The following is a 19,571-nucleotide window of genomic DNA, read 5'->3' as shown; positions in this document are numbered from 1 at the left end:
CCCTCATGGCATTCAAAACCATATTTTGAGAAATGTCTCAGTGGATTTATGTCCATACAATGAAAGTCAATGGGGGCAGTGCTACTTGGTTACCTTTGTTCTTCGAAATAACATATTTTCTTTAATGGAAAGAAAGTCATGGAGATCTGCAATGCCATATGAGTAAATAATTATTTTTGGATAAACGTTCACTTTAAGAGCGAAGCTGGGCACCTTCCAAGCTCAATTCATTTCTGAATGCATTGACCGAACATTGGGAGAGCGACAGCTCTGTTCCTCAAAGTGAACCTGCTTTGATGGAAGCTGGCCTGAGATCTAAGACCTGTCCTATTCCCTCACTACTAATTAAAGCCTCAGTGGGCATCCTGTAGAGATCTAGTTTAAAATATTGCCCTCTGAACGGCAAAAGTCACTCATGATGCCAACTAGCCGCTGCCTTAAAAATGGATCTGGAAGATAAACGAATATACCGAGCCCATGTGCTCTGTGCTGTGGTGGTTTTCACAGTGGTCTAAAGCGGTTCCGGAGAGGAAACGGTTATAGACGGTTTAATTAAAGCATGGAGCAGATTTGGAACAACTTGTGGGTGAGTAAATGATGACAGAATTTTCATTTTCGGGTGAACTGTCCCTTTAAGGCCTTTGATAAGAGGAACTTTCTCTTTGCTAAGCTGCAAATGTACAACATTAAGTGAAGTCAGCAGGGAATCGTTTTTAAAGTATTTGAAATGCGTTTTGGTACCCGCAGGTCTGTTCAAATCATACTGTTCCATCCCAGGAGTCTTTACCTAATTAAAAATACTCCAGGCTTCCAGCTAAGAGATTTGGGTTTGTTCCCGTTCTTCAAGTGTTTTCCCTTCCACCTCCACCTCATGCAGACTCTTTTCCTCCCCTCTCCGTCTTTGGCATTCATGCCAGACTAATTAGGTTTGCCTAAAATTTTGACTCATTATAAAAAGGTGTTCAATAAGTTTCAATTAGTTGCAAATAGAAAAAAAGAAACGCTGAAAGTCTTTCATTTTAAGTATTGTAAGCACACGCTGGGTTGTCTTTATCAATGATGAAGTTGAAGAAATCCTCTGGGCTCCGCTCTGTGTACGTTTGGAGTGTTTCGCCGTATTTCTCAGACTACCCAACCGTGCACTGCCACATCAAAAGAAACACTCGTCTTGATGTGAGAGAAAGCACTGTGGTTGCAGGACTGCACTGCAGATGGGAAAGTAGCCCGGCAGAAGGGTTTCCTAGTGCTTCAGAGGATGTCCCAAGGTATTATGGCAGACGGTCGATTGGATTGTAGACATTAGAGATTCGTTGTTTATTGATGTTAGGGAAAACTCAGGGGGTTTAACCTGACTGACCTGCTGGCCCAGACTTTTGCTAAACTTGGCTGCCTGACAGAGTTGATACTCGCATCTCTCTTAAAGATATTTCAGACCGAGCATTACGGCAGTCTATCCTTTTTATCTGCTTAAAGCCACATAAGAAACAAAAAGGCCATTATGTTGTAAAGCACCTTTATTTAAACATTTTTAATGGCCTGCTGTTATAATAAAGTTTCACTTCATTTGAATTTCTTAAAAGGATATCGCGTTTCTGCAGAGGACGGATTGATTTTGAGTTAAAGGGATAGTCCCACCAAAAAAACCTTTTTTATTTACTCATCCCTGTATGACGTGGGTCCTCCAGGACCCAAAACACAAATTTTGAACGTCGGTAACCAAACAACACTGGACCCCATTGATTTCCATCCTAAGGGCACAAAACCATTTGCATTTATCAAAATATCTTCTTTTGTGTTCACCAAAAGCAAGAGTCACATGTAGGTTTAGAACAACATGAGGGTGAAACAATAATGACAACATTTATATGTGGTTGAACCTCCCCTTTAAGGAACGAACAGTAGTTCCTCATCCGTATGCTTTTTCACACAAGCAATGTGACAACAAAACTTTTATCAGCGGTCACATACATTACATCTAGTAGAATTACCTCATACCTGGGTAAAGTCATTGTCTGGTCCTAAACGAGTTTTGCAAGAGCAGATTGTTAACCGTCACTCTAAGCAGTTCTTGCACAGGGGAGTTGCCAATTGTAACACTACGGTGCATCCCGGCAGGAGAACACAGACAGAATTCTGACAGCATCATCAGTTCACTCACACAACAGCAGGAGTGAAATGGAGATCCGTGGGGATTGTGTGCTATCATAGGCGGTGCAAAATTGGGGGTTCTTGGTGAAAACAGTGCTTATCAGGGCCTTAGCATTAATTAGTACACACGTTCCAAATCTAATGACTGGATCTTGTTTTAACTAAACTGTAAGGCAACATTGCAATCTTTGCAATGCACTGTGACAAGCTACATTAAAAATGTATTAGGAATGGCAGCTAACTAGGTTTTGACGTGGAGCTTATAATTGGGTGAAGTGCAGGGGGACAGGTTTTATTGTGTTCAAAGAAAGATACATTTATAGTGCGCTAGTTTATTATAGAGTGAATCATGGTCATTGCAAATTGTGCATCGTCTGTGCTTCTGGTGTTTGGATGTAGTTTGCGGTGACGGGTCCTGGGTGAGGGTAGATTCTTCCTTTGGAGATGTCCGCGTTTTTTATGGAGACCTGGTGGTGATTATTAGACTGGTGACAGCTGGCTGTAGGATTTCTTGAAACTTACTGCCAGCTGGGTTGCTTTCCACTGTTTTGTCTTCCAGTCATGTCTTGAGTCTGTTGCGGAGGGGTGGGCACTGTCTGTAGTACTTCTTCTTGACAGTCACACATACTGGACAACTGTAACACAGATGCAGTATGCTAACAAAGGCCAACAGTCAAGATAGATGTGAGAGTTCAAAAATAAATAAATCAAAACTGAAACCGCAAGTGTTTCTGGACTAGTGTTTACATCTTGCAAAGTGGTCTATACCCTCCCCAGCTTTTTCCGAAACCCTATTTTGTTCACAGCTACTTGCTTACAGCTGGCTCTTTACAACCTTACATCCGTAGAAATCTAAAGCTCCTTTAAACAACATTATGTTTTTACAAAAGTAATGCAGCTTGTGACCCCATTAAAACAGACATTTGCATGTACAAATAAGCAAGCCTGACTCAATTCTCTCACTATCTCTCACAGTTCACAGCAATAACCTGTAGTCCATTTGGACACAATTTCCTTGAGCCGGGAGCCTTGAGGTACTATATTTCAGTATCACACAAACTGCTTTCTGGACCGCACGACTCCCCGGAGTAAACGGTAAAATGGGGGACTGAATCATCGACCTGACCTTTTTGTTAAAACCTCGCTCCACAAGGGCCGAACCTCTGACTTTCATAACAATGAACCAAACACACAATTCAAAACAACTGATGCGCACAGCTATTAGAATTGAGGGCGACCTCTCTGCCCTGCTTAGGGAAAACCTTCACGATATTAAGGTTTAATGACAGATGATGTGTTAAAGGACGAGGTAAAAGCTGGAAATCATCTCTAATCAGTACTCATTATAGCTTTTCTTTTCTTATAATGTAAGATGTATTTCAAGCATCCATTGATGATCTACTAGCATGATTACAAACAGCATTTCACAAGAGGAAACATGTAGATCTGAGCTTTTAACTAAAATACAGAAATTTGTACTTTATATTTGTGACATTGGTTTTAACATCTGCTACAAAAGTGGAGTATATAGCAAATGTAGAGCATCATATTGGTTTATGAAAAATGTGGAATGGTCACAGATGGGAAGAAGCGCATGTGGCATGCTGTAAGTAATGATAAGTTATGATTGCTGGCATCCAAAATTCTGCCCTTTCCTCGCCCATACTAATATGAGAGCCAACTCTGAATGTGCACATATAGACTTGTAATATTTCTTATGTGGGTATTGATGTTTTCCTTTAACAGATCATAAAACTCACAGATCGGATCAGCAAATGTAAATGCTCATCATATAGTTGTATTAATATAATATGTGCAGTTTAGAGAATAGTTTAGAGTTTTGTCACTTTTATCTATTTACTGCGGTGTATGCAAATCTTTACCCAACCATTGACAATGTAGCAACAACTCATAAACCCACAGCATTGCATTAGGACAGTGACAACAGAATTTAGTGCTGCAACTTTCTCCTATAAATTAACCTATAAATTAAAAACTGAAAGAATATTTGTCTATAAGCAGAGCCAGACGGAATCTGCATTTTGTATATAAGTCACTGTTTTCGGAGGGATTTTCTGATGTTTAACAGACTAGAATTGAATAGAATATTGTACTCATTGTTGGGAGATGAATGGATGATCATATTACCATTACATTACTGCTTTTTCCTGCTAACCTTAATTTTGACTATTTGCCGCTACCAAAATGTGAACAAGTGACCCAGTTCACCTGAACCCACTTTTCTAGAAGCACATTTAGCAGAAATCAGCAGGGGTGGTTTATAATATACAATGCTTTCCCCCTCCCAACCCCCAGCAGCCAGTTTCCCATGGTTACTGCAAACTACCATCTCTCTATCCCATTAGGCCTTTGGCTCCTGAGGTTGCCATGGTGCCATGCTCATCATCTCCCTAAGCTTGTTTCCTCAGATGCCTGAAGGCTTTAATCAAATGGAATAACCTAATATAGGGTCACATCCCCGTCTTCATCTCTTTCACAGGTCCTCTGATGCCCCAATTCGCCTGACCCAGAAGTGTACAGTTATGTTAAATGTCTTTATAATAAAAGACAAAGAGGTCTTCTTATGATCCCACCCAAAGCAGTTGGTTTTTGTCTGTAGTCCCTTGAAGCATAAAGTAGAGAAAATTAATTGCAAATTTCGAATCCCCCGCAGAAATAAAGGCAGACCTGCATGATATCCACAGTTCTTAGACTGTGGGGGTGTGAACAGCTATTTAGAATAAACCAAAATGATTTTCTTCTCGTCTTCTCTCCTCTAGACAGAATTAAATGTGTACATGTACATACATTTAAAATATGACTCCATGTTAAAGTTACTGTAGTCGTAAGAAACTATTCAGTTTCAGAGAATTTTGCAACTATAATACTTTTTCATAGAATCCGGGTAACATTAGAGCTGTTTTTGTAAAAAGATCTTTGCGATATCTTAATAAACAACTTTTTTTTTAATTATCATGCAGAATGTGAAAGATCTCAGAAGGAACATAATTACAGTATAAATATGATCACTCAACCACTTTCTCCAAAGCTTTTAGTACAGAATCCCATCAGAATATATGAAGAGACTCTTGATTCATATGCTGCATTTTTTTGTCCGGGTTTGGTCTGTGCACACTTTAAAGTACAAATGTCTTGATTCCTGATCGAATGAATGAGTTCTAGAAGATCGCCAGTTACATATCTTGGTGCAATGCAGATATTTTTAACCATGTTGAGTTCAATTTATATCATTGTTTAAAACAGATAGTTCTACATCAAAATTTGGATTGGTCGAACCCAATTTTAGCCCATTAAGATATAGCTTGTGATTCCAGATTCTATATTAACGCACAAAGCTACGTTGTTGCTTGGCAACCAGAATCTGTCTACGGTTAGGATATTGAACAATATTAATTGGCAGAAGAATCGACATATTGCTACTATTTGTATTCTTTTAAAGCAATAAACCATGTAAGGCTGTGCATTAAAGTACAGTTCTCTGCTTCACATTGTGCCTTTAAACATCTCGCATGTATGGTAAAATCCCTTGAGGCTAATTCCTTAACAAAATATGATAAAAATGGTATGCAAAATTAATTATCCTAGCTATAAAAAGGACGACTAAACATTGCACCCTTTCTTTCTGATATTCAGAAGTTAACAGATCCATATGAACTAATGCATTTTAACAGCAACGCTCATGCAGTCACACTTAATTAATTTTTTTATATGGTCCCTTGGCTCATTTTCTGGCAATCGAAATCGTGAATCTTCACCCCTTAAAATTAGCCAGCTGCAGCATTCAGCAACATATTCATGATACTGCAGTCTGCATTACATTAGAGATTGGATTCCTAGACTTTATTGACCACAAAACAGGCTGAACTTACATTAGGTGCTTGGCAGCATTTTTTATCCTTGACTGATAGAGCTGCTTTGAATGGTGCAGTGGTAATAGAAGCCCCACCCAGTTCCCACTACCACAAACACACACATACGCACGTGCTCACACACTTTTGCTTACGCTACTTGCAGACATACTTGCACACCACTGTTTTAGATAAAATTAGATTCAACTTTATTGTCATTACACATATACAAGTACAGTGTAACGAAATGTAGTTTAGGTTCTGAGGTAAGTTACCACTCTGGACCTTTTCCTGTAGTGATGGAAAATGATGCTATCTGTATCAAGCTCTTAAGTTGTGTATCAGCATACATTAAGTCTGGTCCACAGTACAGCTTTCTTTGGCCAAGAACTGCCATGATAAAGATCATTTTACCTACATGAAGTAACAGGTACTTCATAGACAACTCACATCTCGGTTTTTTTCTTCTAAGTGCCACAAACAAAAGTGAATACTCTTTTAAACCTGGCAGTGTTCCTTGCGAGCACTTATTGCATTAACCTGATACCTTGACTTAATTTTCACATGGACCTGTGCAGCCATGACTTCTGGAAATTGCGCGGCAAGATAGGAACTGCTAATTTCACATAGAAGATTTGGTAACACTTTACAATAAGGTGCTATTTGTAAACATTAGTAAATGCATTAGCTAACAACGAACAAGTTAGTTTTTAAGTATTTATTAATCCCTGTTAATACGTTTTATGTCAACAGGTATCCATGTTCATTCATGGTGCATTAACTAATGTTAAGCGACAACCTTTGATTTTAATAATGTATCAGTAAATGCTGAAATGAACTAGCATTCCGTAATAAATGTTGTATTTGTATTGTTCATTGTTAGTTCATTTTAGCCAATTCATTAACTAATTGTTAACAAATTGCACCTTATTGTAAAGTGTTTTCCGAAGAATTCAGTTCATGATTTTTAAAAAGGTTTTTTGTGTCTTTCAGTAAATATAGGCTACTGTATGTAGGCCTTGGCCCGAGACAAAAACAAACGCTGACCTTTTCATGAAAAGTTTGTTTTCTGTGTCTACTGAGATGATTGAGTCGGGTGCAAAGCTGTGATACTTGAAAGCGGGAGATAAAGATTTGGTCTACTGCTCTTCTGTGCAATGCACTTTTCTGCTGACTGGGTCGCAGTAATAGGATTTCCATGTGTAATGCCCACTCAGGCAGCGGAGGTTAATGACTCATTTGAATGAACTGTGATTGAATCAGATTTGTTAGATGAAGCATTCATTTATTCTGTCATTGGTGATGGGGATTAGGATTTGCTTTTATGAAATCATTTTCAGGTTCAGTGCTCTCTTCAGTTTGTCTTAGTCTTAGACAAACTGACTCACTTTGCCCATAGGAGTTTAAACATACATTAAAACATACAGAAAGTGAAAATTTGAATAAACAAATTGTGAAAGTGTGTCACGACCACGAGAAGTACCGAACGGTGGAATGTTTTGACAATAGCTATAGGTTCCTTTTACTGTGTACACAATGTCTTAAACACAGGCCATCGTTCCTTTTTGTAACGCAATTGTCCACGTTTTCCTCTTGTTAAGCTAATTGAGCTTGCTTTGTTCTTTTTCATAGCTAAAACTATGAAAAAGACTATGTCAAACTATGTCAAATGCTTCCCTGTAGACTCTGCTATAGCTCGGTGAGAATTCAGCCAGCTTGAACATTTCGTACAGTCTCAGTCACGACTATTTCTAATTTGGCTCGCTGTGCACAGCTGAGTTACACTGTTAGCAAATCAAGACTATGCTGGAGACATATGGAGGTGGGAGGATGAGTTGGGTAAATGTTTAGCATGTGCTGATAGGTCTTCCCGTGCCACAATCACACTGTTCGGACATATGGCTCAATCGAATCCCCAGAGATTGCCAATGTTCTTGATGTTTCATGGCGTGACATGGAATCTTGAAGGCAGATATATGAAGTGATGGCGTGACAGGCAGACGTACAGTGAGACATGCAGGTAGGCCTTTTTCTGTACTGATCAATGTCACAGAGAGAGGGATGCTGACAGACCGGTGAAAGGTACTTTTTACTGTTCATCCATCATTACTGTCAGACTGCTGTCTATGGGACGGGCCAGAGGGAGTGTGTGACTTACAGATTCATTTATCATGTGACTTTATTGCTGTAACAGTAAGAGGGAGGCATACTTAAATGCACTGTAAGTCACTTTGGATAAAAGCATCTGTCAAAAGGCATGCAGCAAATGTAAAGATCTCTGGAGAAACACTCAGACAACATCCATTATCAATACTCAATGTAAAAACGATTTCTGTTTATATTGTGTGGTGCCTTTTGTTTGTTCTGAAAATGAATAAAAAAATTGTCCTCGTCCAAAGTTCTTGAATGGAAATACACCGTACTGTAGTCATATATGACATAAAGTGATACAAAGGTAGTACAAAGGCATAAATGGTGACTTTAAATAATATGCTTACAGAGACAAATAAGTTCTATAAATATTTCAAACCGAGAGCCCAGTCTCTTTAAAATTTAAAGGAAATATGAATTTACACTGAAGTTTTTTATTTTGACATTTACATTTATGCATTTGGCAGACGCTTTTATCCAAAGCAACTTACATTGCATTATCCTATGCTTTTTTTGTGAGTAATTCTGTACTTATAAAAGATTGATAAGGACAAAAAAACAGAGTGAAGAGAAAAAGAAAAGCATGCCTATGAACGATTAAGATGTCTCCGGTCTCAAAGGTCTGTTCCTGTTCTTACGGTTACCATGGCAACATGTACCCCAGTTCTCCCCGAAACGCTGTTCTCGAGCTGAGAGAAATAGGAGATTGGAAAAGACATCTGTTTGTAGGGAGGTGCTAAGATGTACAGAGGCTATTGGGTGTGAAAAGTGCTAATTGCTTCTCTTTCAGAGGAAGCAGAAAGTCCATGTCGATGTCTGATCCCTGCAGACTCCTGCCTTCATGCACACATTAGGGAAACTTCACCTCTTGGTCCATTTCCACCCCTAAAGCCCCAGTGAGCACAACTCTGTCCATTTCTCAAGACAGAAAAAAACCATTTGAGCTGCCTGTTTGACATTCTGATGAGCAAATGAGACTTTGTACTCTTAAGTCCTACTGAAAGAAAAGATTATCTTGAATGGTAAACCATTTATGTCCATCAAGCAGCAATACAGTAGCCCACCTGCAGTTTCAGTAAGCACAGCCATTTTGAGGTAGTTGCACAGCTGTATTGTTCACACTCACAGAGTGATCTTAGTAGTTATTTTAAGTTGTGCTGTTGTATTTAGGGCTGGGGATCGATTCCAAAAAGAATCGATTCCAAGGCATGGAGAATCGACAGCTGATTCCATTAAAGGAATCGACTCCTCTTTAAGAGCCTTCGTAAGCACAAGCCCCGCCACTTAGTTGATTTCAGTGGTCAACAAAATCACATTAGTTTCTTGTCTAAAACAGTACAGACTTCAGAAAAAAACTGACGGATGAAGTCTAGAGCTGTTGAATGACATAAAATATTCTGTATGCATAAAAGCATAAGCTTTGTCTGCACACACAATGCAGATATAACTGTTGTTAATGATACATTGGAACTGCAAAACAAGATCGACAAATTTGGATAAGATTTTTGTTATAGAATCAATAAACAACTAATACAGGTAAAAAGTGACAGCTTAGAAAATTGTATTCCATTAAAAATGTGTACATTTTTGATAACAAATAAAAAACAATTGAGCAGGAATCAAAAACAGCAGCTAGGAATCGATTCTTGTAATCGATTCTTTCGATTCCTAAACCAGGAATTACACTATTCACAGTCAGACATAAATGGGCTTTGTTCTTTGAAACAATTTGGATTGACAATTACTGAGTGCACCTTTAAACATTTCACCCTATATGTTAATTGGTTTCTATTACACATACATCACACCAGAACAAAATTATGGAAATATATGAGAAACTATTGAAGTAAGCGTGTGATTCCTGAGCAAGCACTCCTTCTGGAGGAGGCGAGTAGAAAAGTGGGTCATTGCCTAATTAAGGGCTGGGTTCCCCGCACTCCCCAGCCTCACATACTGCAGAGATGTGAAAAGACAGAGACGCATATACTCGCTCCATATTGAAGCTGGGACGAATATCTGCTTTTGATTTGTGGAAATGTCTTTCCCATTTACCCTCCCAGTAACTAGGCCGGTTTATGCGTATTGTGTGTCTCTCCGGAGCGTATGATTGTGACCGAGAAATGATGAGAGCATTATGGAGGTACAGAAAGCGGAATCGCTGCAATAACACAAGGGTGTGAAAACATGGTGCTTTTGGCCTGGTTTTTATTGCAGAGTAATTTGCTGTATGCTTGTGTGTACAGTATGTGTTGGAGGTGTACTGGATGTCAAACTGCATTGACAAGTGGTTCTTCTTTCCTTGAAAAGCTTTTGGGTTTTAGAAACTAATTCAGTCGTTTCTTTGGGTCCAGTGATTGGCTGCACTTACTTTTTTATTGTATATCTGCCTCGGTTTGTCCGATAAACACAAGGCTATTTGAAGGGCAAATCCAGTTTGATGAATATATCATTCCTGGCGGCTCTGAGTACATCTGAGACTCCTGCATCGAGGCTCCCTTCTCCTGACCCTCCCCGCAGAGAAGGAAGACGATGCAATCTCTTTTATTTACAGAAAATTGCTTTTAAAGTGTTCTCCCGACTGAATATGCAGTCAGCACACATTTACAAATCGTCAGTGTTTTTATGAAACTTGTATGTATTTTGACTTGGCATCAAAAATACGGATCCACTAGTACAGCACCGTTATTGCTGTTAGTATTGACAGTGTGTTTGTTCTGTCTATTAAGATGTAGTTGCATCAATACCTACGTTGCCAGTGCAGTTAAAATCTCATCTGTTTCCTCCTGCAGACGATGGGAAGCTTTCCCTCGATGAGTTCCAGGCGTTCTTCTCCGATGGGACTCTAAATGAAGAGGAGCTGGAGAAACTGTTTCACACCATTGACTCCGATAACACCAGGTGATTACAGACACAGCGCTGCACACATGTCCAGTGACCAGACTTCAGACCTGGTTTAAAAGCAACGTGGTGTTGTTGTAAACCTTTGACTCGTAGTTTGATTATCAGACCGTTTCAGATGTGCTTTGCATCAAATACTGTTTACAATATACACAGCAACAACAAAAGGGACATTTATTCTCCTGGAGGAAATACCAGCGCTTACCAGACAGTTTTAAGTTTTCATGAAGTTTGATTACAGTCTGTACGTTAAGCAGTTTAAGCTAAATTAATTGCATCCCCACTGAAATTCCCATGTTGCGGGCCCATTTTGAGTGCAAGGCTGTGGATGATGCAGCAGGCTGCCACAATCTGGCACATTTTACAGCATCACTTTTTCACTGCAGTGTAGACGCCTGTATCGGCTCTTTGAAACGCCCTGAGTGTGCTCAATTACACCGAGTGTCTGGATATGTGCCCGGTTATAGCGCTGTTCTCCATCATTTGATCATCATCTGATGATTTACCGCTGCCAAGATCAGTAGAAATAGTACTCAGAATCAGCTTTCAAATAAAATCTGCCCTTTTCCACAGGCAGTAATAATGTGACGGTAATTGCGCTTTCGATTGTGAATAAAGTGGAATTTATAATAAGCCTCATTTACATACAGTAGAAAAGATGTGTACTGTTTGTACTGTCAGGGATTGTCGCAGCACTATTTTAGCATATTTTGAAATCATGCCCTAAAGGAAAAATGGGGAGATTTTAGTGGCATCTAGCGGTGAATTTGCAAAACCAATGGCTCACTCCATCCCTCCCTCTTGAAGCACTTCGATGGCTACTAAATTGCACTAATGTGACAGAAGTATTTAGTGAATTTGCCTCTGAATGTCTAATACAAATCCATAAAGTGATGACTTGCAGGCACTGTGATTATGCTAATTGCCTTTGAGGGGGATTTTTGTGGGTGATTGGAGGGGTGGGTCATTTCTTATCTTGCCTAGAGGACCAAGCCTGTTAGATCTAGTGGGGGCAGACTTTATTCGTGGGTAATGAGCAAAAAAGGTGAAAACAAAGAAACGAATGAATTGAAATGGGTCTTTTAGAAAACCATTATGTTTGCTTCTTTTGGGGTAGAGTTGTGTTTTATTGTGTCTGTAAGCAGTGCTCCTTTTGACTCTATCATTTTTATCATTTTAGTTTTTACGTTTGGGGTCAGAAATGTTTGTTTTTACGATTTCAAATGTACAGATATGGTAAGTTTAGATTAAAGGGACAGTTCACCAAAATAATAAGATTCTGTCATTGTCTACTCACTTTCAGATTGTTCTAAACCTGTAAAAATGTATTTGTTGTGTCAACCAAAGCACAAAAACAAAGATATTCATAAAGGTTTGAAACAACACAAGGGTGCGTAAATAGTGACAGAATTAAAATTTTCGGGTGAAATATCCCTTTAAGGTGTAATGTACACGGCAGCCAGTTGTTGAATAAACCCCGACATGGTGATCAGGATCTTCACTCTAAAGGGTTTAATTTTGCGATAAAAACTTTCTGGCTGTACATTATTCCACTTATAACACGGCCACTTACCACATGAGTAAAGTATTGGACATTGATTTGAAATATTGCATAAGCTCATTTGTAACCAAATGCTGGAAGTGGCTGAAATTCACTTGGGGATTCTAATCGGGGACATTTTTAAACCATATATGCTGAAAAGGACACTTTAATTATGTATGAAATGTGCATAGCGTTAAGAGGCTTTTTCATGCACAAGAGGTGGAAATCCTTAACATTGGAGGGGAAACTTCAGGTGAAATCCACTTCCACGTTCTTTCCATTTCCAGTCCTGTTATGAATGCAGTCCTGCCGTAAGCAATAGCTACTCTTTAGGCAAGAGATAGTTCAAACAGGACAAACATCTAATTTGGTTTAATCGTTTGTCAATATAATCTTATATCTCATGAGTAGGCATATATTTATATTTAATGTATGAGTAATATTAAACTGTACCAGTCCAGATGATCAGATGAAACCAGAATAATCATGTGTCATTAGTTTTAAGTGTTTGTACTGAGTAATATCATTTCTTGGCTTACATGTAATTCATTTAATTTCTATTTTTTATTTGTTTCTTTATCACCATGTTAGGACTATATAGGGCGAAACACAATGCCCTATGGAAGTTTCTGTGTGTAAGACCAAAGGTGTTACATTCGTAAAGAAGTGTACTGTAAGCTTTACTGTAGGCTACATCTGTCTCATGTACATCTGTTTGCTGGCAAATTTTCTCTCTGTCTCACACTCACTATCTCTCAGAGTTAGTGTGTGTAAGAGAGAGACAGCTGGTCTCTGGAGGCAGAGCAGCTCCAGTGTGTGCATTGTCTTTAATCACATTTCAGAATGAATAATGTAAAAAAGGAGGAGAAGTCCGCTGCTGGACGTGCTGCTGGTCCAACGCAGCATTCTCTCGAAATAATGAACCACCAGAGTCCATAAGAACTGATGCAGAGAAAAGGATGGAGACGAGAACTGCATGATGGGAAGGGGGAGGGGTGGAAAAGACACTGGGGTGAGGGGAGACTGAAGAGGATGAAGATCACATGAAAAACATTTTCTTTGTTTAAAAACTTAAACATGCATTGTTTATTTTTTTACTTCTTTTTTTCTTCAATACTCATCCATCATCATACTGGGCAGGATATTATCACATTGATAAAGCTTATCTAGCAGACTGCTAATGAGTGTGAAGAGGATTGACCATTAACAAAGAGAGAGACTCATGACATTCACATAGTATTAAACACTATGTCCTGTGAGGTGAGGGGTATATTGTACTCTCCAGGAGACCTACACGACTCAATGCCACTGAATGGTTTGTTTGTGATGGCCTGCACCTGAAAATGTCATGTATATATTTTTCATGATGTTTTTTATGCTTCCATTTGCCGAGGGCACCTGTATTTGAACACATGGGGAAGAATTGTAAATATTTCATAGGTGAAATGCGCAAGAGATCTTTACAGAACTGAATCCTGGTAACAATTTTAAGCTCTTGATTCATTTACCAGTCCTTTTGCTCATCCTCCTATATTCTCTGTTATATCAGGAGCTGACATCAGGAATTGTTCATTGATTTAAGCAACGTACAGTATCTTTTACTCTTAACACTTAGACACTATCACGTCTGTCTTTTTATCTTATTCAAAACCACAAAATAATATTTTATTGTAACATTTACTCTTTGTGAAAACATGAAAATCCCCTGCCAATTTAATCCAGCAGAAAATATGCATGTGTATATAATAAGAATTATGTCGTATTTGTTCATTTCAACTATGTAAATGTAACATTATTTGAGTATTTACACAAAACCATCAGCCATTCTTATTCTGTTGAAGTCAGAAATCCTGAGCTGAAATATTTAGTTTATTTATGACAGAAATGCAATATAATATACATAGCTTGTGTTCAGAGGTGTATAAAGATCTTACTTAATGAAGTGTTATGTTTTTATTACCTTAGAATGAGCCATTTCTATCTATACACTGTGGGTCCCCTTGCTTGGAACTCACCATGTTGTTTCTACAGTGGCACTAAACGGACAAACTGGAATACAGAGAGCGTTTTGTAAATACATTATCTCCTTCGGCAAAGAATCGAAGACATGACATCATCGTAGTCCTGTGTCAGCCACAATAGTGCTTCGAAAAGGATGGGTGAGAGGTGGAGTCATTGGTTGCAGTTGACAACCTCACAGCTAGATGACGCTAAAATCTCTACATTACACCTTTAAATAGTTTGATTTATATTTAACACCTGCCCTTCATAAGTCATCTGATTTATTTTACACATCAGAACATCACAGTCCTCTCTTCATTCAATCTTTCCATTCATCGACTCAGATCAGTGTTATATCACCATACTTTTTAACTGTAGTAACCTTGAGTTTCTTGTGTTCTTCAGATTCCAGAGATGCTTTATTCTTTTCTTATGTTGAGGATCTACGTGAATTAGAGTAGTTGTAGTCTTTTCGTTTTTGTCATGACCGTTGATGCTGTGCGGCGGGAGTGATGTGTGATTTGTGCATGCTGGGATTTTCCCTCGGTTTCTTAACGTTTTCTTTTTCTGCCTCTTTTGTTCTGTCTCTCGCTGCCTATTTCCTGTGATGTGTTAGTAATGTTGATACCAAGGAACTGTGCGGTAAGTATCACAACTAATATATGTGTTAGAATGGAAATGTCTTTGATTTGCATGGATATTTTTTATATTTAGTGATCAACCAATATTGATCAGGCCAATATTTGGATATTTATTTCAACATTAACAGTCTGTAATGAATCTGAATGATCGCTGGTTATTCAAATTTTTGTCATTTTCAGAATCGGTCGATTACACTGTTCTTCTAAGTGTACAATCAAACAAAAATGTGCACATTTTTATAATCTTCTATTTAGTTTCAGTACGTCATTAATTCTGTCGTATTGTTGGTATAGACATTATATTGACCATCAGGTACGCTGGTAGATATCTGTAGCAGCCTACCTTCAGCTATTGCCATGGCTACATCTTAATCCTACAGGGCGACTTATGTGAATGTACTACATTGATTTATTGTATTTTGCTTAACCCCAGCTCATTTCTGTTAAGCTTTTCTGTGCTGTTTTGGATATATTATATTATCACTGGTCTGTGGAGAATAAGCCAAAGTGTGTTTTAAAAATTCATACCAGGTCTGAGCCCAGTTGCATTAACTTAGCCGCTAAGTTAAGACTGCGTTTTAGTCTCACTGACTAGTAATTATTTAGGACTAATCAGTCTTACTTTTCATATTGCCTTCTGTGTCTCATTGTTTGTAAGTTTGTGGGAGATGTTTAATATGTTCTTCTTTCACCTCTGGCCTCTGTTAATCAGACTACTTTGCCAACCACATGGGGGACTATGAAGGTGTTCTGGCCTCTTTGGAGACACTCAACCTGGCAATTCTCAAAGCCATGGACTTCACCAAGAAGGTTAGTGCACCAAACATGGGTGAAACTGTGTTACTGGTTGAACGTAAGTGTACCCAGAGGACACTTTTATTGTGCATTCTCAGAGACTTTTTCAGTATGAAAAGCATAGTCCAGAATGTTTGTTCCTGGCAGAATCGTGTGAAAAACTTTGAGACACATACGTTTCCGAGAATCTTTTCTCAGGAAATATCTGAGATATGACCAATCTTGTTTAAATAATAAAAAATGTTTTGTTGGTTTTCTTCTCTTTAGACAGCTTGTCATGACAATCTCATGTGTTATGTGTGGAAGCACATGGTCATTGTTTGTTATGATGGCCATGTGCTCTCCTGTCTCCGCCCCTCATTTCCTCGTCTAGCTTCCCGCCAGTGTTGCCTTGTTTGCTTAGCTGTGACACTTACCTGGAGTTCTAGTTCTTGTATTTCCCAGTCGTGTCTAGTTCCTGAAAAGTGTTTTGTTTTGCTGGCCCTATTAAATCTGTTTTTGCCCCCTCTTGGGAAGTCTTTGTTTTGCATTACTCTTGTAATTCTGTTATGGTTTCCCCCCCATCGTGGGTCTTTATTTTATTAATAAAAGTTTTGAGTTGCATGCACTTGGGTTCTCTCTCCTAACATTGGTGACACAGCTTTTAAACTTGTCTTTAAATAACCGTCTTACTATTCAGGTCTCTTCAGATGCATTAATTACAAAACATTACAATGACATGTTTTCTGTTATAAACTTTGCGAGATTACAGTGAATTTACAAAGCTTGATGAGTAGTAAATCAGAGATTGGACCCAATGTGTCTGTGCTTTTTGAAGTCAATAAGCAGAAAGCCATTTAAGTATCCTACAGAAATCCCTCCTCATAAATAGATGCAGTTAGACAGTCTTGTGTGTGCATGCGTGTGTGTGCGCGCACGCTTGTTTTTGTCAGTGAAAGCACATACGTAGATGTCTCTCCAGCGTATCTAATTATAACCTCACATTTTAAAGCTTGGCATGCTTATTCTGTTTGTTGTCTTCATCATTAGCAAGCTGGTGCTCGGTTAGACAACACTGCAGATTATTGAGCTGTAGCCATCACAAATTTAAGCGACTCTGTGTCAGTGTCCTTCTGTTTGTAAATGAGTATGTACATTAATCTGATTTATAGAACCGAACCAAAGCTTTCCTTATTCCTTCTCTTTGTCTTGTGTGTTCCTTCCTCCTGCTTGTATTTCACAGGCCTGCTGGAGAATGTAATTGATGTAATAGGTCCTTATTATAACTGCATGTTAGTGTTCTTAAATTGCTGGCTGGGCAGCAGTTGTAAAATATCTGATCCAATACAAACTGTGTTTACCCGTTAAAAATGTATGGGCCGTTTACTGGTCAGTGTTTGTTTTGTGTGTGGAGCTTCTTGGATCCAAGACCATCTTATCGACAGACACATCTATTTAAATGCAGCTTGCTGAATGGAAATAGACCCATTTGATTCATTTCCCCGTACCATTACATTTGCATTGATGTCTCGACATGTGCATTCTTTATAAAATCACACACTTGTAAGTGCATAGTTGTACCTCTATCTCTTTTTCCAGTTTATTCTCTTCATCGTTGCAACCTCCATTCCTGAGATTCTTCTATATATATACACAGTTTGTTCTCTTGCAACGGCAGCAACGTTCTGCTTGTGATTCTGCATCTTCAGATATTGAATTTAGGTCAGAGTGTAATATATCATTCAAATGCATAATTGGACTGTGAACTCCTGTTTAGAGTTAGAATATTGAAGAAATGAAAAATGAGAGTGAGGATGTTTTATAGGCAGTGCACAGGTTTTTTTTGTGCTTTTCAATAAGAAAAACAGACATCATACACTGGGTTGTTAACTTGTTCCAAGCCGTGGTTGGGTAAAATATAGACAAATCCCCCCAAAAATTCTAAATTAACCTAGAAAATATCCATATTAGAGTGTAAGGACCACAACGATACATACAAACTAATAGAGTTAGAAATGTACATTTTGGGAATTTAAGATACTTTACCAGCCTAGTATACAGAGATAGCATTACGTCACAGAGATTTATGCCGTTTGTTTGCTTTTTATTATACACAAAATTAGCTAATAGCAATTTTAGCAATAGCAAATTCCACTGCATTGTTGAACTGGATTTATGTATGTGTGCATGTATGTACAGAATTAGAGGTCTTGATAGAAGTAGGGTATTGTAAATACCATTAGGTCAGTATAAAAACAATTCTATATCTATGGCAAGTCCCATTCAAGGTACTAAAACAAATGTGTGATTGTGTGTGTGCGTGCACACGTTTACTAACAATATTTTTTAAAGCAATACAACAATAATATTTGTAGCCCACAAAAGTACAAACTTTTCATGTGTGTTCTCATGCTGTCAGTCCTTCACATTGCTGTTGGATGACTTTGTCACTCCTGAGGTTTGATTTTGTTGAAATTCAGACATTGAACTAGAATGGAGACTATTTATGGGATGGAGTCCCAGTGATATATACAGTACACCAGAATCACGCAGCAAAGTGTTAGCATAACAGCAACTGTCATCCAATATAAAGCATAGCAGCAAAACCAAAAGCCTTTCTTGCGCTGATAATGTAACATTTCTGCACAATATATTGGCACTGAAAATGTCAGATATCTATTATTATTTGCATTTGAAAGACACTGAAAGAACTGAAAATGTTTCCAGAGTTTGTATTATAGCCAGACTTGCACCCACCGAAACAGACAAGGTCACCACTCCCTGGGAAAGGATCCTTGTTTTTTTCACACTCTCCATCACAGCGTTTTCTCTAAAGATTCAACCCATTCCTCGGGCTCAACATCATGAGAGACTCTGATGCCTGTCTGAGAGTTAACATTCAAATAGCCGATTTTTGCCACAGGCGCTGGCGTTTATAAGTGTAACTGTCCCCTTATGCCTTTCCATTACTCACCATCTAGTCCTCTGTTCTCAGTAGAAGGTTAAAGGCTGCTGCTAATTATTAATGTAAATGTGTTATTTTCATTCTGCCCATGAAATATTCATGTTCTCACACACCAGGCATCAATTTGCACTGGAGCTTATGTGCATTTTTAGAGGTGTGATTATGTGTAGGGACACACATCTGTTATGACACCGGTCAGATTGAATAATTTATTTGCATCTAAAGCTGTCACGTGTCATGAAAGATTTCGATTTTACAGTATACAGGCTAGACATATCACTTCGTTGTTGGATAAGATATGAGTTAATTGTAGTCGAAACATTTAAAGAAACATAAAAGAAGCCTTTTCAATGAAATGGAAGTTTGTCACAGTATTTCTTTCGTGTTCGATTTCTTTTCTCTGCTTTGCTAATTCTCTCCGCTGCAAACGCACCGAGCAAACAAGCTCAAGACAGGAGCACGGAGAGCATTTCTCTTCTTCTGCGTCAACCTGTCAGAACAAGAGAGCAAAGTGGCAAGATTAGGCTAAAAAACGTCTTCCGCCGTCAACTCAACGGACCGTATTATCTGTACGCACAACT

The 19,571-nt window shown here is 38.5% G+C and overlaps 1 protein-coding gene across 1 annotated transcript in view; it reads left to right on the top strand.

The window, feature by feature from the left end:
- The window catches only part of necab2 (N-terminal EF-hand calcium binding protein 2), a 60,492-nt gene that overhangs the window by 10,531 nt on the left and 30,390 nt on the right, over nucleotides 1–19,571 (top strand). Inside the window, exons 3-5 of the mRNA XM_079465378.1 lie at nucleotides 10,958–11,066; nucleotides 15,227–15,252; nucleotides 15,964–16,061. Of these exons, the coding sequence (XP_079321504.1) occupies nucleotides 10,958–11,066; nucleotides 15,227–15,252; nucleotides 15,964–16,061 (233 nt within the window). The remainder of the gene's footprint in view (nucleotides 1–10,957; nucleotides 11,067–15,226; nucleotides 15,253–15,963; nucleotides 16,062–19,571) is intronic.

The sequence above is a fragment of the Barbatula barbatula genome, assembly GCF_947034865.1.
Source record: "Barbatula barbatula genome assembly, chromosome: 10".
NCBI lineage: Eukaryota > Metazoa > Chordata > Actinopteri > Cypriniformes > Nemacheilidae > Barbatula > Barbatula barbatula.
This window is presented reverse-complemented; position numbering and strand designations above follow the sequence as displayed.